General features: G+C 41.4%; 1 protein-coding gene across 1 annotated transcript; it reads right to left on the bottom strand.

Annotated features, from left to right (window-relative positions):
* Positions 1-8,755: 8,755 nt before the first annotated feature.
* Positions 8,756-24,290, bottom strand: sapcd2 (suppressor APC domain containing 2). Its single transcript, XM_038734251.1, is given in 8 exon segments — positions 8,756-10,372; positions 10,498-10,617; positions 13,519-13,620; positions 14,220-14,366; positions 18,671-18,804; positions 23,309-23,531; positions 23,533-24,159; positions 24,275-24,290. Coding segments are annotated over 7 exon segments (1,422 nt in total). The 5' UTR covers positions 24,100-24,159; positions 24,275-24,290; the 3' UTR covers positions 8,756-10,243.
* Positions 24,291-24,334: the final 44 nt, after the last annotated feature.

The following is a 24,334-nucleotide window of genomic DNA, read 5'->3' as shown; positions in this document are numbered from 1 at the left end:
TTTACAATTACAGATTTTAACCAGCACTCCTCAGTGAGCTGCCTCCTTGGCTGCGGTCTGAGAACATTTTCTAGTTAAGTACGCCGATGTAGATTTATCATTATGGATTTAGACCCACCATGTTTTTAGTCTGCTCACACTGATAGGCTATATAAGCTAATAAAAACATAAGTTTTGCAAAATTTGAAAATATTAAGCAGTAATATGGCAGTTATTTTTGAAAGTCCAGCCCCCACAGTGTCTGCTTAGAAAATTGTATGCCCTTCAACAAATATATTAGAGGACCCCTGATGTAGGTAAGTTAAATAATAGCCTACTTCCATTGGTGGTTACAAATAAGTTTTCATAGTTTGGTAAGATGCTTTGCTCCAAATAGCCAAAAAGACATTGATGCATGACAGTGTATGTTGGCATTAACAACCTGCTGGTAACTAGTTATTTATTATACTAACGCTTATGATATCCCATTAAAATTACCACCTGTTTGAATGTAAATAGGGATATGACTTCATATACTGTCCTGCGTCTCCCATTTTCCCAGTAGAGTGTGGCCAGAGTCTAATCTGTTGCCTAATGAAGCAAAAACATACTCAAACTTCTCATTATATCATAAATGTCATTGTTTTTTGCCATTAATTTGGCAAAGTATCTGTCAAACAAACTAAAATTGAAAGCACCATGGCTTTGTTCGCAAAAGACGGCAATTTAATTAAATAAGTATAACACGTATAAATAATATATTAAATCAATATGAATAAGTTATTTTAGGAGGTAACTTTTACTCTGAGTAAATTTTAAATGAGCTACTTTCCCTTGAGTAGATTTTTATACCGGTAATTTTAATCATACTTTTACTTAAGTAGAATATTTTTGTACTCTTTCCACCTCTACGTAAGTCTCGTTTTGAGATTAGACTCACCCCAGGCTTCCACATTACACTTTGAAGTTGCATACTGGACCGTGATTGGCTTCCAAGCTAATCACAATGTCACAAAATGCTGCTCATACATAACCTACACATAATAAACTTTAAGGTGAGAAATTTCCCCCTCCAGCATATGAATGTGTAAACAGCTGTAATGGAAAATGAATCTGTCTGATTTTTTCCTTCTTTGTTAATGCGAAAGCGCTAGATAGAGTAAGTGATAAACGCTGGTTTTCGTTCTTTAACACCTCACTTTAGGTTCCAAGAGTGTACTCAGAATAGGGAAACTCAATGGGACAAGGCACTCAGAGTAACAGGAGCCTGCAGTTAAGAACTGCAGAGTGTGTTAGAAATATTTTCTACTGATCATTATTGAATTACAATTGATCAGTCACTGATGAGATATAAAGAATCTTGTTAATAATCATTACATCAAAATATATTATCTTGACATTTCTGCAACATACACTCCTGAAACACACGCGAGTGTTGAGACGTAGTCTGACGAATCTGATAACGTTCATCTTTTAATTCAGCAGATGAACAAATTTTACATTTAGTGACTTTCTATGACTGTCATACATGAGCTTACGCTTTGTGATGACCAATGATATGTCTATTGGTTGATGCAGCAATAAATCTTTCATTTTTATAGTTTGACGTAGTGAAAATACACCATTATTTCCAGATGGAACCAAGTTTGATCACATGAGCTATGTATTTGAATATTGGTGTCCAATGACAGGATGAGATTAGAAAAGGTGGACAGGTGTGAGGGCTAGAGTAAGAAGCAGAAGTGGGCAAACTCACAAAGAGCTAACACAGATCATTTGGGGGTGAGCTGAGGACACACTGCTGATTAAGTTGACGCCAACCCAGAGACCATGTTACCCTTTAGATACCCAGGGTGCAGACTGAGAGAAGGACTGTGACACTGCAGCTTGAAAAGCCACAACCAGCATTCACACTTTCCAACTCTACCAACACCAGTCAGCCTAAAAACACAGAAGAACACATGCAACCCACCTTGAACACGACTGGCTGGAAAACACATGGACAGTCACAGTACATGGACGGGTGGAAAAGCTGTTACTACGCAGGGAAACTCAGAATTACAGATTTTTGAGTTTTGTTGACATGACTATCACCTCCACACATTAAGGACTAGATGACCAGCATGACACTTATGTTAATGCATAACAGGATGGTACTGGACCACCTGATGGCTACTGCCAGGGTGGAAATGTCATGTTGTTTATTCCAGAGCATGATGCTGATGGAGGTATAATTCACCATAGCCTATTGAACACGACAGTCCCCTGAACTGTACAGGACCTACAGCCCAAATCCAAAGAAAACGGCTCCTCTCTTCTTTGAGGAATCTCTTATTTGCTATTGGGCTGACTTTGGGGCTTTGGATGTTGCTGATGTGTATCTGTGCTTCCTGTTTGATGTCAGTGTTTAAGAGAATGGTGATTTCAATAACAGGCCAATACACTTTAATTCCACAGGAAACTGATTAGATTTCTAAAAATGCAGTACCAGATCTCTTGCCGACTACAGTTTCAATTCCTCCATCCCATGAGGAGACAAATGATTGTGATGACTTATACCAACACTTATATGTCATGTTATAACAGTTTGCTTAAAATATGTTAGCAAGGGGGGGGGGGTATTTTGCAATTGAGCTTGATAATTATTATTCCAGGTTCTATTTTACACCGTCTCTTAACACTCAGTAAATGGAAGTGAATGAACGGCAGATTTCTGAAGGGTGGTTTCTTAATGCCTGTGATTTAAGGGAATTAATGCCGGATTTATTAACATTTCTTAACAGTTGTAATTTCAGAATTATATCATACTCACATGATTTAAGTTTAAATTGTTTTGTTTGAGCATGCTCAAAGAAGGGAAGTGTAATGGAAATTTATTTTACAGATACAGATTTACCTTATAGTTTTAGATATTACTTTGTTAATAATTCACAGTTCCATAATTATCCAACTGGACAATCTAAGAATCTTCATCTTCCTCTGTATAAAACATCACATGGTAAGTTTTCTATTAAATATCGTGGAGTTATCTTGTGGAATGAAAATGTGCATTTAATGGATTTCTCTGGGTCATTGTTTAGGTACAAAAAGAGACTTATGAAGAATATTATACTTCTGTTAAATGTGATTGCTATTAAGCCGTGTTTTACGTGTGGTGGTGGAGTCAATTTAAAGTTAACTTTACTGCACTTAACAAGTTGAAATGATTTAATGTAGGCTAGTTACTGTACTTCTATGTCTTGCACAGAAAACACAGGAGGAGGCATGCGGAAAACATAAACATATTCGTCAGAGGAAAAAAAGAAGAAGAAGGAGGAGGAGAGCAAAAGAAAATAATCCCCAAATAATAAAATAAATTCTTTTTATATTTCCTTTTATATTTTTTGTTTATGTGTACATACAGAGGAAGAATGGGAGAACAGCACACATCTCATCCTTACTGTGTGATTATAGAGCATGGGAGAACAGCATACACGTGCAGAGCGGGGTGCAATGGGTGCTTGAGCTCCTGCCCTTTTGCCCTTTGATGCCCAAAGTGCCCTTTTGCCAATGAAAAATTTAGTCTATTTATTTATTTTTGAATTTGTAAAGGACCTTTTGTGAAGACCCAATCACACTATTAGTAAAATGAATCAATAATAATTTCACAGTAAATAAAATGACCCACATTATGACCTTTCACCTGATGACCTCATCCGTGACAAGCCCTCCCGTTCAGACACTGTTCAGCAGCACGGCCGACAACTCCCATTCCGCTGGTAAGAGGGGTTTATGTCAATGTGGTTGTTGTGGGTTGTTTGCTAGAAAGACCCAAAGAGAGCATATTGCTGTGTGTGGCCTGTAGCAGTAACGTTAGCTGCCGGCTAACACTGTGCCGACAGCTAACATTACTTCTATACACAGATACATTTACATTTGAGGAACAACATACAAGCATCAACAGCATCAAATACAGATCTACAACTGACAATACATACTAGTAAGAGCAGCAGTAAATACTAGTAAGAGCTCATAGTACATATCACATCAATGGGGTAAATACCTAGGCCCTATTAGATTTCAGACAAAGGTATGAAATGTTGAAAGGTAAATGCTATTCTGTCATGGTTATTATGGGCCAACAGAAAGAACACACACAGTTTATTTATTTAGATTTATGATTAGACAGATAGTCAATCAAAATCCAAATATATCTCAGATTCACAATGCAATATATAAAATCATTATCAAAATATTGCCTATAGACACACACATACACACACACACACCTGTCTATAGATTTGTCTCACTCTTACTCCTACCTTGGCCAACCTCGTCCTTTCACCCAGTACTGTTTCCTTCTCAGATTATTTCCCACACTTTTTTGAATCTGGTATCTTATTTCCTCTACCTGCAGCTCTCGGTGTGCAGCAGTCTCTGTGAGCATCTCCCTCTTATTTTCTCGTAGCAGTCAGTCTTGGCAGCAGCTGCAGCACTACAGCAGGTCAGTTATAGTGAGCCACTCCCAAACACTGTCAGCAATCTTTACATCTTGTCATTGGCTCATATTTGTAATTGTCTAATATATATCCTTTGTTTGTTATAATAAATCTAGTCACAGATCACCTCCAGTAGTATCAGCAGCTACAACAGCAGCAGCAGCAGCAGCAGCAGCAACATCCCCAGCAACCCCTCAGTAGCAACTGTTCCCTGTAAGTTATGTCAGCCCACAGTGTTTTAAAGCTAGAGCTTTTTCAAGATTGCGTCACAACATTTGCTGATGTATCGATACAGAAGCATCAGTATACGTGTATCAGCAAGGGATGCACCACAATATATTTCTGTATCGATATTTGGAGAACAGCCTCATTTTAAATCATTGTTCCATGTTCCATTTTATACTTTGAGCACCTGCTCTGCAGAGAAACAGACAAAACTGAATTTACCATAAAGAATTGAATATGAGTGCACTCCAGATCTAGCTGCAGCTAGCTGACCGTGTGCTTCTCCCTATACCGCAGTTCTGTGTCCATGCATGCCGCAATCTGAAAACACTGTCTGTCAGAGCGTCCACACGAAAAAGAAGGAAGACATGGCTGGTAGTATTGTCTTCAAATAGAGTTTCTAAACACCTCAGCGCACTGAAGGAAGCCATCTGACTGTGTGAGGAGCAAGCTTGTTGATGTGTGCAGGTCTGACTGGTCCACCAATAGGGGAGAAGGTCACCCCTTGAGACACAGCCCCTCCTCATTTGCATAATGTGGCAGAAATGCATAGAGAAATGTAAAAACGACAAAATAAAGGCAGAAATAAATACCATTGGGGAAATAAATAGGGTAGAAATGCAACGGAAGAATAAAACAGACAAAAATATTAAAACACACACATAAATTAATACATTTAAAAAATAAGTAATTAATAAATAAAGCTGAAGATTATAACGGACAATAAATAAATAAGGTAATTATTACAAAGGTGAATAAGTAAAGAAGCTAAAATACATATACATTTATGTCTCCTTGTATAATTTAATTACTGCCTACATTTATTTACTTAATTTTTTTGTGCATTTAATCGGATGCTTATTTATTTATTGAGCATTTATTTATATCTTTATTTATTTCTGAATTTGTCAGGATCAGTCCTCCATAAGAAATGGCCTGCTCTCAAAATACATTTGAGTTGAAAGAAAAAGTGCTTGACTTTTTATGTCTCTATTAAAGTTAAAGTGCTAGACAAGTGATAAACGCTTTGTCTGGTTTTGGTTCTTTAACACCTTGCTTGAGGGTCTAAGAATATGCTCAGAATAGGGAAACTCAGGGGCAATCAGCATAATAGGAACCTGCGGTTAAGAACTGCAGGGAGCTGTCAGTGACAGCCCTCCACTATGGACATGAAGGAGGTCTTTGTTTTTTTTGGCTGTGGAAACGGCTGTGGAAACGCTTGAACTCTTCACACCTTGAGCCTATTTGTAAATGTGAAATAAACTTACTCTGCACAGACATTCTGCAAAGTGAAGCTCAAACATCTAAGCATATGAACAATAAATGAAAAAAGCCAGTGACCAACATGCATGTTGCTCAGCTAGAATGATACAGTATAAGTTTCTTTATGAAAAATCATTAAAGTTGTAGGATAAATGGATATATTTATGATTGTAAATGAGTTTTCAGCTACACAAAAGCAGAGCTAGTGACATCTGAAGGTGAAGAGTAAATTCGGTGCATGAGTTACATCAGATCATCCTCAAACGAACCCATCACGTGACCAAATTCATATCAAAATGTGGAAGCAGAAAAAGAGAAGTAAAAGCACAGAGAGGAATGAATTGCAAAGTTTAAGTTGTGTTGATGTGTCATCTACCACCAACATCTGTACAAAAACCTATTGAAACACACTGGAAAGGCTTTTCTCTTGACAAAATTAACCTCAAGGTTACAGTAAATTGTGTAATTCACATGGAAGAAAAATAAAGTGACATCTTTAAATGTAAATCATTTCTGCAACATATCCAATATCTCACAAAAGTGAGTACACCTCTCACATTTTTGTAAATATTTGAATAGATATTTTCATGTGAGAACACTGAAGAAATGACACTTTGCTAAAATGTTAAGTAGTGAGTGTAAAGGTATAACAAATTTGCTGTCCCCTCAAAATAACACATCACACAGCCTAATGTCTAAACCACTGGCAAGAAAAGTGAGTATACCCCTAAGTGAAAATGTCCAAATTGGACCCAAAGTGTCAATATTTGTGTGGCCACTATTATTTTCCAGCACTGCCTTAACCCTCTTGGGCATGGAGTTCACCAGAGCTTCTCATGTTGCCACTGGAGTCCTCTTCCACTCCTCCATGACGGCTGGTGGATGTTAGAGACCTTGCACTCTTCCACCTTCTGTTTGAGGATGCCCTACAGATGCTCAATAGCCAGTCCATCACCTTTACCCTCAGCTTCTTTAACAAGGCAGGGGTCGTCTTGGAGGTGTGTTTGGGGTCGTTATCATGGAATACTGCCCTGCGGCCCAGTCTCTGAATGGAGGGGAACATGATCTGCTTCAGTATGTCACAGTACATGTTGGCATTCATGATTCCCTCAGTGAACTGTAGCTCCCAGTGCCGGCAGCACTCATGCAGCCCCAGATCATGACACTCCCACCACCATGCTTGACTGTAGGCAAGACACACTTGTCTTTGTACTCCTCACCTGGTTGCTGCCACACATGCTTGACACCATCTGAACCAAATAAGTTTATTTTGGTCTCATCAGAACACAGGACATGCTTCCAGTAATCCATGTCCATCCCAGTATGCAGCGTATGGTCTGAGCACTGACAGGCTGACCCCCCACCCCTTCAACCTCTGCAGCAATGCTGGCAGCACTCATACATCTATTTCCCAAAGCCAACCACTGGATATGACGTTGAGCACATGCACTCAACTTTGGTCGACCATGGCGAAGTCTGTTCTGAGTGGAACCTGTCCTGTTGAACCACTGTATGGTCTTGGCCACTGTGCTGCAGCTCATTTTCAGGGTCTTGGGTATCTTCTTATAGCCTAGGCCATCTTTATGTAGAGCAACCATTCTTTTTTTCAGATCCTCAGAGAGCTCTTTGCCTTGAGGTGCCATGTTGAATTTTCAGTATGAGGGAGAGCGATGACACCAAATTTAACACACCTGCTCCCCATTCACACCTGAGACCTTGTAACACTAAGGAGTCACATGACACCAGGGAGGAAAAATGGCAAATTGGACCCAATTTGGACATTTTCACTTAGGGGTGTACTCACTTTTCTTGCCAGCGGTTTAGACATTAATACTGTGTGCAGGGACGTGCACAGGGGGGTTGCTCTGGTTGCCCGGGCAACTGCCCGTTTGCCTTTCCTGACTCAAGTTGCCCTTCCGACTCGCCCTTCCGAGAAAAATAAAATAAAATAAAAAAATAATCGCGATCGCAAAGCCTCATTCACTTCCATTCGGGCACCGAAAGTGAAAGTCAGTAGGGGAAGGGCAAACTCTGTTTAAGTGGCTGCACTGCTGCAGCGCTGCCTGCACGTCAGTCGATTCTGTTCCCTACCGGAATTCCTGTTTCCTTCCTTTATGCAATCATACTACAACAAATCATGCGTAGTTTTGCCCAGTTACCATACGTGATACGTACCAACAGAAGTGAATACGAGCTAGAAGCGCAACTGAATGTACGGGAAGCCAAAAGGTTAAAAAAGGATTGTATTTTTTTCCGAAATCTAAGCGTTTTTTTATTTAATATTTTATTAGAAGCGAGTTTTCCCCATCTGTCAATTCAATCTAGATTATTTATTTTCAAATAAAAAAAAAAGGAAAAAATAAATAAATAATGATGATTAAAAAAACAATAAACAATAATATAAGGAACTCTTTTTCTCATATGTATTTTGGTGACATTTATATTGTTAATACATTTTGGATACTGTGTTTAGTGCCTTTTTTCAGGTCAGAGCAACTGCCCTTCAAAATTCCTGTGCACGTCCCTGACTGTGTGATGTGTTATTTTGAGGGGACAGCACATTTAAAGTTATACAAGCTGTACAACAGCACATTGTAGCAAAGTGTCATTTGAATGAAAGTGTTGTCACATGAAAAGATATATTAAAATAAATATTTGCACTTTTGTGAGATACTATATTTGAGACATGCTTATGGACTGATTTGGTTTCAACATATATACATATACTTTAATATAGGTATGTAGACTGCAGCATTGTAGTTCAGTTCAGCAAAGAGAAACACATTGCAACAAACCACAGAACAGTCAGCTTGGTTTGGTCGTGTTTATTATTTAACATTCCATCTGAAGTTCGAGTACTCTCGATAGAAAGCAGAAGGAAAAAGAGGGTCACTCACACATAATGTAATTTGAGCAGCAAGAAACATACAATCAAACAAGTGGGAAACAGACATCAACAATATGTTAAGTGCAGTCATCCCAGCGGTACCATACAGATCCATTATAAAACTACAATGTTTTTTTTTCTACCGCCACCCACTAACTAAATATTTCTTTTGTAAACTTGTGGATGGCTGAATGTTTTTAAAGTTTTAGTCTAAAGCCAACCGTTTCCAGGCTGATCCTGGTAAAGAGAGATATGTACGAGGACAAAGTGGGTTTTCACATCTGTGCTAATGTTTAATCTCAGAAATCTCTTCAGAAGATAAATATTTTTTGAGCTAGAAATATGACCCCATGCAAAGAATCCACTGTAAAGACATAAAGAGGTTTGTAGCACTAAATAGCCAAAGTGATTTTCTTTTGTTTCCGACGTGACATCAGAAGATCTCTCAACCCTGGAGCTCAGGCTCTGACACATTCACCGTCTACCATGTTTATCCTCCTCATCTCTCTTCTACGTGCAAACTTCTCTCAACTGTCTCTGCCTCTACATCTCGATGGCTTGTAGGCTGTCCTCCCACCTCTTCTTTCAACCAAAAAAAAGTCTTAACATTAAACATGCTACTATAATATAAAAACTGCTCTTTTCAGTAATTCCTGTCTCTCAGTGTTTGAAATTAAACACTCTAAAACCCAGAAAGCCACCGTCAGGTAAACATGTTATTATTATTAATTTACATTAAAAGGAAGGAAATACTAAAAGACATGGGTGTACCTCATTAATATTTCGGGAAAAAGTATATTTAAACAAAACTGTAATTGATGGGTCACAGCAAGCAGATGCAGCTGATGATGTGTTTTCATATTAAACTGTAAGAATATGGCATTTTATTCCAAAAGAAACCTTCCTCCCTTACTGTCCAATTACTTTTTGAACCTCTAAGTTAAAATTTGTGTTTTCTTTGTCCCGTTGCCCGTGCATTCAAGCAGCAGAAGTAAAAAGCTGATGTTTTTTTGGGAGCGGAGATCTTGCAGATGCTGTAATCCTGCAGGGAGTGAAGGGATCATGAGACCTGACTGGTTTCCTGAAAGGGTTTCAGTCTTTTCAGCTCAAGTGATCATGCAGTGAAACGTAAAGGCCGTAACAGAGTCTTTGGACTCTTGGGTCAACTTATTCGGGTAAGGTATTCCTCGGAGTGTTCCCATCTGGGTAGTGCATGGATTTGGTTTGTGGTGGAGTGGTCACATGTTGCCGCGGTCAAGGGTGTTGGCGTGTCATGGCTGAAGGTGCGTCATTGCTACAAGTTTGGGTAAACAACAGTCAGTCTTATAAAAGTTTTGCTCCAGACCAGCGTCATGATCATTCCTAGTTGAAACATTGTGATGCTATGGTGGTGGGTGGAGTGTAATTGTTTTCAGATGAAGGTGGAATCCATTGTGCTGGTGTCTTGCGCACTGCGGGCTCGAGCCTCAAAAAGCTGTTTTATCAGGGCCGACTTCTCCTGCTCCAGCTGGGCGACCCTCTCGCTCCTCTCTGTCACCTCCTTTATGAAAAGAAGAAGAATAAATGAAGTGAGTGACACCCATACTCCTAAAGTGCCTGAAAACAACAGCACTGATTGGTAACTGTTCTGCAAGTCTAATAAATTTTTAATAGTCTGTGTTAAACCTGTGTGAGAAGTCGGTTCTGGTCCTTCAGTCTCTGGATGGCTTGCGTAGGAGCTGGACCTGGAGGCTGGGGGTTAACTGAGAGCACTGCGGTCTGTGCACCGCTGGAAGGAAATGACTGCTGGGAAACAAAGAGGAACCGGTGTTAAAAAGAAAAGTTCACCCCGGACATGACCAATAGAATTAAATTTAGATTTTTCCAGTGTCATTAATTTCATGTCTAACCCAGCTTCCCATAACTATGTCTATTTAAGGTAGACTCCAGAAGAAACCAGAACTGTAATCTGCAGGTTGTTGTTCATTCATGTTGGTTTCGTTCATAAACAGCTACTGTACAAGGACAACTGCACCGATACAGATGGATGTATTCTAAATGTAATGATTATGGCCTACGAGTAAGAAAAGACTTTAAGCCATTAACATAAGTGCTGAAAGGTTTGAGTTTATCATAAGAGGCAATATGCCATTTGAAACTGGGTCTCCTTGAGAAATAATTCCGCCTCTGGAGATGTCTCCTTTTCCTCAGTGGGACCCCGTCTGGGATCCAGCTCATTCAAAATACATCCATCTGTATCGGTGCAGTTGTCCTGAGCACAATAACTTTTCACGAATGAAACATTCTGCAGATTACTGTAGTACTTTCTTCTGGAGAGGCCTCTTCATCTAAGAATTCATTTCAGTTTACTTTCACTAATCAAGTATCAAGGTAGTTTATTTATCATTTACATTTACATTTGAGGAACAACATACAATCATCAACAGAGCATCAAATACAGCACGAGATCTACAAATGACAATACATATTAATAAAAGCAGCAATAAATTCTAGTAAGCGCTAATAGCACATATCGCATCAATGGGGTAAATACCTAGGGAAAGAAGTTAGAGTTAACAAAAGGTGCAATCAATACAAGATAATTGTAGGGGATAGAAGAAGAACACAGGAAGTGCATGTTAGATGTTAGGAGTTAGAGGTGTTATAAGAGGAAGTGTTCTCAGAAGAGATGCGTTTTCAAGAGCTTGTTGAAGTTAGAGAGGGACGCCCCTGCTCTGATGGCGTGTGGTAGCTCGTTCCACCATCGTGGTGTTACAGATGCGGCAGAGCCAGGCAGCGTTCGTTGGAGGAGCGTGGTGGGCGAGAAGGAACATAAACTTGTATTATGGAGTTTAGGTAGATGGGTGCAGACCCAGTAGTCACTCTGTATGCAAGAATTAGTGACTTGAATCTGATTCTGGAGGCTATGGGTAGCCAGTGGATGTCACACAGCAATGGAGTGACATGAGTCCTTTTGGGCTGATCAAAAACCAGTCGCGCTGCTGCGTTCTGAACCATTTGTAAGGCTTTCACCACACAAGCTGGAAGACCCGCTAGGAGGGCACTGCAATAGTCGAGGCGAGATATAACCATGGCTTGACCAGAAGCTGGGTGGCATATTGAGTGAGGTAGGGCCTGATTTTTCTGATGTTGTATAGAGCAAAGCGGCACGACCGAGAGATAGCAGCAACATGGTCTGAAAAGGACAGTTTTTAACCACCCTGCTTGGAGTGATGGTTGGATTATTGTATAATACAGTTTGCTATATCTGACTTATGTGCATTGCCCTTCTATAACACTTTTATATTACCAGTATTTATTTATGCCGCAGAAGACTGTACTGTATAAGGCATAGTCTGTTTAGTCTTATTTAATGTAAAGTAACTTTGTTTTTATTTACTGTAAGAACGGTACTTTCTTGTCTGACACTTTATCTTGTACACTTATCTATCTCTGCTCTTGTCTTTGCTGTTGCAAACCGCAATTTCCCCACTGTGGGACAAATAAAGGTTTTCTTATCTTATCTTCTTATCTTTTAGAAGGCAGCAAAGGTATCAGCAGACAAGTTTGTTGGTGGTTGAGGAGGATTTAGTAGCGCTTTAAAAGTGGAAAATAATTTCCTTGAGTCAGTGGCACTGCTAATTCTGTCATTATAGAACGCAGTTTTGGCAGCACTGATGCTTGTTGAGAAGGAGGACAGGAAGAGTTGGTAGCCCTTAAGGTCGGCAGGGTCTTTGGTTTTTTTGCCATTTTCTTTCAGCGGCTCTGAGATCAGTACGGAGCCCACGGATGGTATCAGTTAGCCTCGGGTGGGGCTGGTTTGGGCGAGCAGGCTTGGTGGATAGAGGACACAGGCTATCCAGGCACGAGCTCAGTGTAGAGCAAAGAGACTGTGCAGCATCATTGACCTCGAAATGGACATTTGTAGTCCCTTCATGCTACACGAGAACGTAAACAGCAGCAACAAGATGGTGATGATAATATGGATTTCATCTTCACATAAAATGTCTCACATTTGGGAAACATCCATCCACTTTGACTGCGTTTGAGTACCAAACATCATCGATGTAAACACAGAGTCTGCCTCCTCTCATCTCGCCAGAGTCTTGTGCTCTTTTAGCTTAGAACACAATGCGCCCGCCGAGTGCTTGATCCCGGATGATGGAGCAGGTCTCTGTAAAGATGGGGGCACAACAGACTGTGATTCAGAGTCCCATTTTGTCCAGACCGGACAAGCTGGGCCAGGGTCCTATCCGGCTCTCTTTCCCCTCCTCTGGGATGGTCATAGCACCCTCCTGTGGTGACTAGTCCGGTTTGTCTACATAGGCAATACCCAGTTCAAAGTAAAATCTGATCCATTCTGGGGCATTGTGCAGAAACAGACACGGCTATGGGTCAGAAGGAATAGAAGGATAAAAATGGAACGCAAAACATATAGCGTGGCTCCGTAAACTTGTCATTAGTTATGCAGGTATTTCTCCCACTAGATGTTTTGAAATATTTCTGTCTAGACCAAAGTGATGACACTGACACCCACTAGAGCCGTGCCGCTAGTATGACTGAAGATCACCACGTCTCATATAATTTCCCCTAATTAGCTAAAAGGACATTATGAAAAGGCCATTTAATAAAACTGGCAGTCAGGAGAATCACTTAACATTTAATACAATCACATGAATCAGTGAGCAGTGGACAGACAACACTCACCATCCCAGTGCAGGAAATAAGGTCGTTAAGGCAGCGGTTGACTTCTTGCAGTTTGGGTATTAGAACATTAATGCGACTCTGATTTGCTTCTGTGAAGAAATCCTGAGAAGAGGGGACATAAAAGACAATTAGTGTGAAATTCAAGAAAGTGGTGAAAGGTCTGAAAATGTCATGACAAGGAGGTAAGATGACTTAACAAACAAAGGACAAGCTTTGGTAAAAGGAGATTGCCTTAAAATTGTAAATAAGGAACTATTTGCCATCACAAAAACGTCAATCAAGGCATCAAGACATACAGTAAACTAACACTGGCTGGTACTTTTCTATGTCGGGTCTACCAAAGTTCCCCTTAACCTGCCTTAACTGGTTATCCAGTTAGCAGTTTACTACATTATCCAAAGTACCTTTCTCAGAATGACATGCTGAACTGAAGGCATTTTAAAACTCATGAACAATGGGAAGAGGAGGTCCAAACAATTCCTTAATTTTTCATTAATTCCATTTAAAATTATGTTTTGTTGTTTTATTGGGAAATATAAAAATACTTAGTTCAACAGCTACACATCTGTTATCCAGTTAGCCATATCAATAAAAGAATGCAGTACCAAATATCAAACATCACCAAACAACGAATTACAACAGGTTGCATCTCCAACACTCTCTGTGCCTTTGAACAGTTTTAGACTAGTGTTTGAACCGACCGTGCAGTGGGAGCTCTGGCCGATCTGCCGCTGTCTCTCTGTGACATTGTGGATTTGGCCCTGGTACCAGTCGCGGGCCCGCTCCACCACTTCCAGGCCTGCCAGCAGGGAGTCCTTCTCCTGCTCCAGCTCTTTCATTTGCTTCAACTGTGTGAGTTGAGTTGAAAGTTACACAGGAAGGTGTGTTGTTGGAAGCAAAATGGTGGAAGAGGAAAGAGAAAAATGTGATTAAGAACAAAACAAAAACAAAACTGCCTGATTTCACTTTCTCTACAGGTCTTACATAGAGACCCAAACATTTCTTTTAATTTTTCTGCCTTCACTAAGAGAGATTTCTGTTTGCTGCCAAGATTAAATCTAATCATTGATTTTGGGCTGCCAGCAGCCTGCATGGTAGACAAACTCCCATCTTTTCACAAGGGCATCTGCAGCAAACTCTTTTGTGCTGGCGGAGACAATGGCGCCATAGCAATTGTGCCGGACTCGCTCCCATCCTGAACAATGTTTAGAGGAGCAATCAGTCCAGCGTCATGGCAACCTCACAGCAACCTAAGAATGGGGTAAACGGTGGACCCACTTCAACTATGGCCACCCCAGTGTGTGTGTGTGTGTGTGTGTGTGTGTGAACCCCAGCAAGGCTGCATTGAGTTGTGCTGACCAGGCTGTCCATGCACCACACTGCTACAGTCCAGGCCTCATTGCTGGCATTCAGCCACCTGGTGTGTCATCTTTCTAGCCACCCATTGCTCCAGCCCTCCATCCCCTGTGTAGCTCAGTACATTCCACTCATCACCGCACAACAGTGCTATTGAAAACACAGTCCATACACAGGGACACATGTAGTGAAAGTAAACTAAAAGAGGACAGAGTTTAAGAGTCTAAAATCAATCAAACTCTGTTTAACATACTCTTTCCCAAAGAGCCTAAAGCAAGAGTACACACAGAGGAAGAGAGAAAGGGGAGTTTAGGCGAAGAGGAGGGGTCCGTGTCTAGAATGAAGCATAACCCAGTGTCAGGCTGCATGAATGTGCAGTAGTCCACAGGCAGGAGAACCCACTGTTCAAAACTAAAAAAGAAAGGGAGCGGAGAAAAGGAAATACGAGCAGAGGGGGAGCAGAGAGGCAAAAAGGTTGTGGAAAAGTGTCTGCACATATGTTTGTATGCTGGCTGAATGAGCAGGCATGAATACACACAACATACAATAACATGACCCGTTGCACAAGCTGTTTAGCTAAAAACACAAAAGAGAGCATAACGGCCTTTCAAATTGCATCTACAAAGCACCATGAAACAGCCAAAGTCCAAAAGTCTCTGAAACAAGGATGGTTTAAGGCTGCAACTAACAACTATTTACACAGAATAATCTGTAGGCTTTTTTTAGTTTAGCAGTTGGTCAATTAATCAATTAAATATTTAGAAAATAGAAATAAATGCCTGCCTTGGCTTGTTTTGTCAACAGCCAACAGTATAAAGATATTTAAATAAATGACTTGAAACTTTGTCGATTAAGTTCTGGTAAACTGCTAAACGATTAATCGACTACTTGTCTCAGCACTAGTTGAAACCCCAAAGCCAGATAATACCACAGTCGGTTAGAGCCAACAAACAAGCCTCAAAGTCCCTAAAACTAGCACAAATAAATCGTTTTAACTATCCGGTACAGCATACACATTGAATTCCCAGCTGGTGAACTTGATCACAACTTTTCATCTCCTCTTTTTGTTTCAGCTGTCACAATTAAATATTAAGACAACCTGATGCACATCTTGAAATCCTGAAAAACCATCTCAAGGACAAACTTAAATTTCCAGTATCCTCTACAACCACCTCTCCCTTTCCTTCTCCCTCTTCTTGTCCTACTCACCCAAAGGAAAAAGTGCAGGGCCTTGCTGCTGTAGAGGCTACTACTGAGGGGGATGAAGACGGTAGTGTAGGCAGCCCACACAGCCGTCCAGGCTGGGCCGGGCCGGCCAAGCGAGTCCTCTACTTCTACCAGGCCCCTGGGCCCGACCCGGCTCACTACCATCAGGGCAGCAGCGGGCCAAGTCGGCCAGGGTGGGAGGGCCGCGGGGAAGGGGGAGGAGGAGAGGGGCAGGGAGGGGGGGAGGGAGAAGGAGGGGAGTCGGTCAGTCTGCCTCTCGAGACAAAGAGGCCGAGGGGACAAGAGACGGAGACGGCGACACAAACAGAGAGAGAAATAGGGAGAGGAGGCGAACTGGAGAGAGTGAGAAATGGTGAGGCAGGGGGAGAGACTGAGAGCAAAGGGAGGCAGGAGCTCCGAACTGGAGTGTGGGAGGGGCAGAATGGGGGGAAAGGCAGCGGGCATAGGGATGGGAGGGGAATGTGGGGACCAATAGAAAGTGAAATGGAGAAGAGCCTATAGTAGAAGTAGGAGTTTGTTTTGTTTTTTTCCTGGAATTTTCATGCATCAACTATTTACTTTTCACATAAATAAAATATTTTCTGACATATATTTTTAAATCATGTGTAAGACTTTCCATCCACTGGGGAATGTTCAAAAATATCATCTTCCTTGGTTACTTACTTACCTTACCTACTTTGGTCAGTGGTTGTCCTATTTTGTGAGTTTTAAAACTGGTGCAAAGATGACAGATTTAAATTGCGTATTTTGTCTGACCAACAGTCCTGTAGCCAAAGATTTTCCATCACATAAGACCAATGAAATCAGTAAATCCTCACATTTGATAAGATGGAACCTGCCATTTTTGGGCATTTTTGCTTGAAAAATAATTAACTATTAATCGCTTATCAAAACTGTTTAATTTTCTGTCGGTTACCCACCCAAAACCCTTTAGCAATGGTGGCTGGACCCCAATCACTTAAATTAATTAAATCAAATGTAAACAAAAAGGAGTTGTGCATAAAAACCTAATAAAAATGAACACCACCGCTGCAAAGGTACAAAGAATTAAATGTGGACAATCAGATATTTGTCATATAAAGCTGTACTAGTAAATTATTTATTATCAGATTATTCTAATGATTTATTTTGTCTTGCTGAAATCTGGCTTACATTCCTCGAGGCACTGGTTAAGGAGGTGGTAAATATGGAACATTTAAATAGTCTTTCCACAGAATCCCATTTTATCGGACCACTATTTAATAAGTCTCTATTACTGGACTACACACCATTAGGCAAAATTCATCACCTCCTGTCCTCAGCCGGTACAGATTTATCTCAGGGACCTTAGAAACAGCTGTAAAATCTGATGTATATTTAGACTGATTTTCTTCCATACTCACCAACTAACGTCATCTAAACCATCAACCTGCCTCTTAGACCCCATCCCAACTAGGCTGCTTAATGTGCCACAGTCTTTTAAAGTAGCTGTAATTAATCTTCTTCTTAAAAAGCCCACTCTTGGGTATCCACACCACTCTTGGGTTTTTATCATAGACTGTATATAAGGTTTTTTATCCAACTATAGACCTTCCCTTTCTATCTAAAATCCTTAAGAAAGCAGTCATCAATCAATTGTGTGACTTTCTACATAATAGAAATAGTTTATTTCATGATTTCAGTCATAGAGACAGCAGTGGTGAAACTTACAAATGACCTTCTAATTGCATCAGACAAAGGTTTCTGTACATGTCTTGTTACATCTTTGTAACCATTGACCATCATATCCTATTACAGAAACATGAGCATTTAATTGGCATTAAAGGAACCACTCTAAGCTAGTTTAAGTTCTATTTATGAAATCACTCTCAGTTTGTACATGTTAACAATGAATCTTCTATGCACTCCAAAGTTCCACAAGGTTCTGTGCTTCAACCAATCCTATTCGAACACCACCATAAGGAATCTCCGACGTATCTTTGATCAGGATGTCCTCTATCTCCCGCATAAAACAAACTTAAAGGACTGCCTTTTTTCGCCTATGTAACATTGCAAAAATCAAGCACATCCTGTCTCAAAATGATGCAGAAAAACTAGTCCACGCATATGCACGAATAAGTCCCTTAAGAGTTGATCCAGAATGCTGCAGCGCATGTACTGTCAAGAACCAGGAAAACAGATCATATTCTGCCATAGCATCACTTATTTATGCTGCTATAGGCCTAGACTTCCAGGAGACTTCCCATGATGCACTGAGCTTCTCTCTCCTCCCCACCATTACCATCTGTACACATTCCTATCCCATTAATGCATGTTCCTAACTTGACTTCTTCCCTCTTTCGTAGTTTCCATGTGCTTCCTTTTCTCTCTCCTTCTGTCACTTTCTACAGGTATTTCTGCCTTCAGGGCTGTAGAGTTTGAATCTATGGTTGTGAGTCACCTGCTGCCCCAATGTTCCTGTGTGTGTGTGTGGTGTGTGTGTGGTGTGTGTGTGGTGTGTGTGTGGTGTGTGTGTGGTGTGTGTGTGTGTGTGTGTGTGTGTGTGTGTGTGTGTGTGTGTGTGTGTGTGTGTGTGTGTGTGTGTACTAACCACTCCATAATCCACCCCGTTGGATATGGTATGCCGCCTCTGCTCTTCCCGACTCCGCCCATGTCGCCTGGAGCAGCCAGTAAATCCTGTTGCTGATTCGCTCTGAGATCTTGGTAACCCTGATTTCACCACACCTACACAAATGTGAAACAGAGAGATTTAATCAATTTCAGTCCAACACTGTAGTCTGGAGTTTTACTGGTAGCAGTATAGGGGGAAAAAACTCATTTTGCACAATCCTTTATGAAAAGATTTGAAAATAAATATTGCATTGTATTCGAATTCTTGTTCATTTTTCATACATCCATTCTAAATTAGTCCCTGATCTAACAAATGTGAGATTAAGTTTCACCGGCCAAACATCCACATCTGTAGTAATGAAGAAGACTAAGAATACTACAGGCAAAACACTAATTGAACCGATAATGCATTTGGGTTGCCAGTGTATACCACAGGAGGGAGCTGTACTCCCTCCCTTATTGTGCTTGGTTCCAACAATCCAGCATGACTTGTATTACATGGTGCACACTGAATTCAACACAGAGTGATAATACATGTAGCAGAAACATTCAGATATAAATTACATAGGACAAAAAAAACGTCATGGTCCTTTATTTGAGCACTTACAGTGAGGAAAATAAGTATTTGAACACCCTGCTATTTTGCAAGTTCTCCCACTTAGAAATCATGGAGGGGTCTGAAATTGTCATCGTAGGTGCATGTCCACTGTGAGAGACATAATCTAAAAAAAAAATCCAGAAATCACAATGTATGATTTTTTAACTATTTATTTGTATGATACAGCTGCAAATAAGTATTTGAACACCTGTCTATCAGCCAGGATTCTGACTCTCAAAGACCTGTTAGTCTTTCTTCAAAATGTCCACCTCCACTCCATTTATTATCCTAAATTAGATGCACCTGTTTGAGGTCGTTAGCTGCATAAAGACACCTGTCCACCCCATACAATCAGTAAGAATCCAACTACTAACATGGCCAAGACCAAAGAGCTGTCCAAAGACACTAGAGACAAAATTGTACACATCCACAAGGCTGGAAAGGGCTACGGGGAAATTGCCAAGCAGCTTGGTGAAAAAAGGTCCACTGTTGGAGCAATCATTAGAAAATGGAAGAAGCTAAACATAACTGTGAATCTCCCTCGGACTGGGGCTCCATGCAAGATCTCACCTCGTGGGGTCTCAATGATCCTAAGAAAGGTGAGAAATCAGCCCAGAACTACACGGGAGGAGCTGGTCAATGACCTGAAAAGAGCTGGGACCACCGTTTCCAAGGTTACTGTTGGTAATACACTAAGACGTCATGGTTTGAAATCATGCATGGCACGGAAGGCTCCCCTGCTTAAACCAGAACATGTCAAGGCCCGTCTTCAGTTTGCCAATGACCATTTGGATGATCCAGAGGAGTCATGGGAGAAAGTCATGTGGTCAGATGAGACCAAAATAGAACTTTTTGGTCATAATTCCACTAACCGTGTTTGGAGGAAGAAGAATGATGAGTACCATCCCAAGAACACCATCCCTACTGTGAAGCATGGGGGTGGTAGCATCATGCTTTGGGGGTGTTTTTCTGCACATGGGACAGGGCGACTGGACTGTATTAAGGAGAGGATGACCGGGGCCATGTATTGCGAGATTTTGGGGAACAACCTCCTTCCCTCAGTTAGAGCATTGAAGATGGGTCGAGGCTGGGTCTTCCAACATGACAATGACCCGAAGCACACAGCCAGGATAACCAAGGAGTGGCTCTGTAAGAAGCATATCAAGGTTCTGGCGTGCCCTAGCCAGTCTCCAGACCTAAACCCAATAGAGTATCTTTGGAGGGAGCTCAAACTCCGTGTTTCTCAGCGACAGCCCAGAAACCTGACTGATCTAGAGAAGATCTGTGTGGAGGAGTGGGCCAAAATCCCTCCTGCAGTGTGTGCAAACCTGGTGAAAAACTACAGGAAACGTTTGACCTCTGTAATTGCAAACAAAGGCTACTGTACCAAATATTAACATTGATTTTCTCAGGTGTTCAAATACTTATTTGCAGCTGTATCATACAAATAAATAGTTAAAAAATCATACATTGTGATTTCTGGATTTTTTTTTTTTAGATTATGTCTCTCACAGTGGACATGCACCTACGATGACAATTTCAGACCCCTCCATGATTTCTAAGTGGGAGAACTTGCAAAATAGCAGGGTGTTCAAATACTTATTCACATATACAGTGAGGAAAATACTTCACATAAGAAAATATGTATATGTAAATTTTAACACTATAGAGATAACATCTCAGATATCTCAACAACAAGGGGACAACCTCCTTATATCAATGCTCCTTTCAGAAACCTAAAGCAAGTTCTTAGAAAATACTGGGATTTCCAATACCGAGGTGAGATGGTTGAACACAATAACAGTGTAATAGGCAAATTGTGGCATTTAGAAATTACAGTGGGTAGTAGCTCAACTTTAACACAGTATTAAGTTATTCCAAAGACAACATTTAAAAAGATTTCTTCCTTCCACTCTCATTCAGTCTCATTGAGTGTGTAAACTTGGCATGTCAATGTGGTATTTTTCCGTGGTATTTCCCTCATCTCAACTGAGGTATTTATCAGATGTGTAGATTTAAGAGCACACCCCTACTGCTTTCCAAAAACCAAGAGAAAGTGAAAGAGAGATAGAGGCAGGACTTTGTGGCAATGTCCAGGGTGTTAGGGAGGATTTCACCACTGCCGTGATTCAGTGAGGCCTGGTGTGTCTGCTGTAATCTGGCCTAATCCAGCAGGGTTTGGCTGCATGTGAGAGATTACAGCATGGACTCAGATGGTCTGTTTGTCTGTCTACATTATGTGGCCAAAAGTATGTGGACATAAGACTTCCACCCAAGTGTGATTTTTGGATACACACGTGCTGCTATAACCGCCCCCAGTCCTCTGAAAAGCTTTCCACAAGATTTTAGAAACTGGCTGCAGGAATTTGCTCTCATTCAGCTACAAGAGCAACTGATGTTGGGTGCTTCATCCCAAAGGTGTTGGATGAGGCAGAGGTGCAGGTCAGTCCAGTTCATTCATAGCAAACTCAGAAAACCATTTCTTCGCAGACCTTGCTTTGTGCACAAGGGCACTGGGGTTCTGTCATTGTATATTGTAGCATTAAGATTTCCTTGCATTTGAATGAACAAAAAACTGACCGAAAGTACAGAAAAGTATGCGAACTTAGACTTTAGTCTATCTGTCCATCAATCTAAAAACACTGTACTAAGAGCAAGTAGTGTAAGCAGTAAAAGCCCCGAGGGCTCAACAAAGAGAGTGTCACTCTTATAGCTCCAGACAGGCCTGTCAGAAAAGAGATCAGGCAAACTTAGACTGACTCTAGTTGATGTGTGTGTGTGTAGTGTGTGAGAGAAGGAGAGAGCATGTGAAAGTACTCTGATATGATTGTGAGAGGAAGAAAAACGAGAGTTGGAGAGCGAGAGCCTGTATGTATGAACGAGATAATGAGGGAATGGGATGGAAATTTCTCAGCAGCGACTCCTCTAACCTACACTCAGGACACTGTGGAATAACTGAACAAATCAAATGGCAGGGAAGTCTTTGCTCCCTCCACGAGGCAACACCTCAAGATAGATACATTTCTGCAGGAATTTCTGACACAACCTCTGACCTGACCTGGAGTTAACAACGGCAATTATTCAACTAGTCACCCACTGCAGTAGAGGCCCTTAAACAGGGTCTGTTTGAGCTGTGACATAATACTGATACCTGAGAAGTGTGTTGTCAAAACCCACAAATGACTATTGTTGTTGACCCCCATTGAGATTCAAGCGAAGACTCCCTTTTAAATGAACCATTTTTACAAGGCTTTTGCAAGGCTCTCTCTGGATGACAAACACTGACCTGCAAGCACTGCAGGCATTGTGCACTAGTGTGTACTACATGGATCACTGCATCCAATTAAATGAGAATATGAGATCGAAGCTGGCAAGGCTGCAATGGACATATCAACTCAGTTATGCAGGCTTGCTCTTGGAAATTCAGTCTCAAGTGTATTTAGGGACGCAGCAGCTCCACTTCTAACTCGTCCTCAGGCACATTTTTTGGTGTCTAAATAAGATTTTGTCTTTGTTTTAGGTCAGCAGCAAATTGAATCTAAGACACAAACAAAAAGAGCCTTAAATAATAAATTCAAAACATGTGATGGGAGTATTGAAAAGACAGTAGCATCCTGCATGAACCTTTGATAGACAGCAATGCTGAAATTATCATACATAGATTAATATTTCCTAGAAACCAGAAAAACAAATTGAATATCTTTGCCTATCTGACTGCTTCAGCTTCATCTTCAGAAAATTGTGATAGGTATTTCGCATTATTCCCTGACATTTATGGGCTAAACAAACTAGAAAAAGAGACTTCTATCGCACTAATTGAATTTTTAATCAGTGAAATGTGTGGTAGAAGTGACAGCAGTATGAACTGTTGATTGGCAGATGAGATCAGAGTTATGTGCGGTTTTGTATTTGTGCTAGTGTCAGTGTATGCTGCTGTTACATCTAGATTTTGTCAGACAGGGTTCTGACTTGTTGAAGACAACGTTATTTATTCATTTACTTATATGACATGCCACAAACCTGGTCCTTGGAGCTGCGGTGACTCCAGAGCAAGCGACTCAATGGACCTGACGCGGCTCTGCTGGGGCTGCGTTGGTTTGGTGGCATGGGCCGGCTCGGCCCGGTAACAGCCGCCCCCCTGAGCGGCGGGATTCCGCTCTAAAGTCCGCCCGGACCTCTCGAAGCCCGCGCTGTACGGCGCCGGTCCAGACACGGGGTACCCGGCACCCTCCTCCGGCCTGGCCCCGGCTCTGTAGGGAGGACGCCCGGTGCGGCTGGGTGTTGGTCACGTTGCTTGGCCCCAGCGGACGGACCTTGTTCTCAACTCGTGTCCCAACACTGCATGTGGACAGCGGGGCGGGTTTGTGGGGCTGCTTTGGTACCTGCTGCGGGTGCACAGCAGCCTGGGCCTTAAAGTGGCTGCTGTTCTCCGGGTTGAGCATGGAGTACCGCAGCCCCGCAACGAACCGCTCAAAGGTGAGGCAGCCATGCGGTGGGGTGACCCTCCTGAGGCAGCTAAGAACTCCGCCGGGCAGATCCCGGGTGTCTGCGCCCTGCCAGCGGCTCTCGATCTCTGAGATGTGGACATATCCCCGTCCACAGTCATCCAAAATGTCAAACAGGGTCCTCAGGCTGTGCAGGAAGGCTTTGGGCAGGCCATCTGTTGAATAGTCCGTTTCTTTGGGCTGCATTTTGGCAGTTTTAAAGCTCTCCGTCTTGCCTTGATAGACTTCTTTTCTTGGTCCAACTCTGCCGTAAACCGCCGACGTACCGTTCAGTTTGCAGCCCTGGTCGGTCGCTATCAACGCCATGAAGGTTCTGATTATCTCTCTGACTAATCAATCAAAAACTTGCCAACACAAGTTGGCAAACTTTATATAAACATACAACAGAATTTACAGATTAATAAAAGGAACACACGCTTACTGAACAGAAAATGTATATACTTATTATGACTTTCAGCCTGAAATATTACCGATATTTTACCGTTTTGGGTGTCTACCTTCCCACCGAAACTCCGCTGCTCTGTGATCCATACTTTCCTTT

The sequence above is a fragment of the Micropterus salmoides genome, unplaced genomic scaffold (assembly GCF_014851395.1).
Source record: "Micropterus salmoides isolate LMB-PRFRI ecotype aquatic unplaced genomic scaffold, ASM1485139v1 Ms_hic_scaffold_20, whole genome shotgun sequence".
Taxonomy (NCBI): Eukaryota; Metazoa; Chordata; class Actinopteri; order Centrarchiformes; family Centrarchidae; genus Micropterus; species Micropterus salmoides.
The sequence above is the reverse complement of the archived record's forward strand: the minus strand, read 5'-3'. Positions and strand labels throughout refer to the sequence as shown.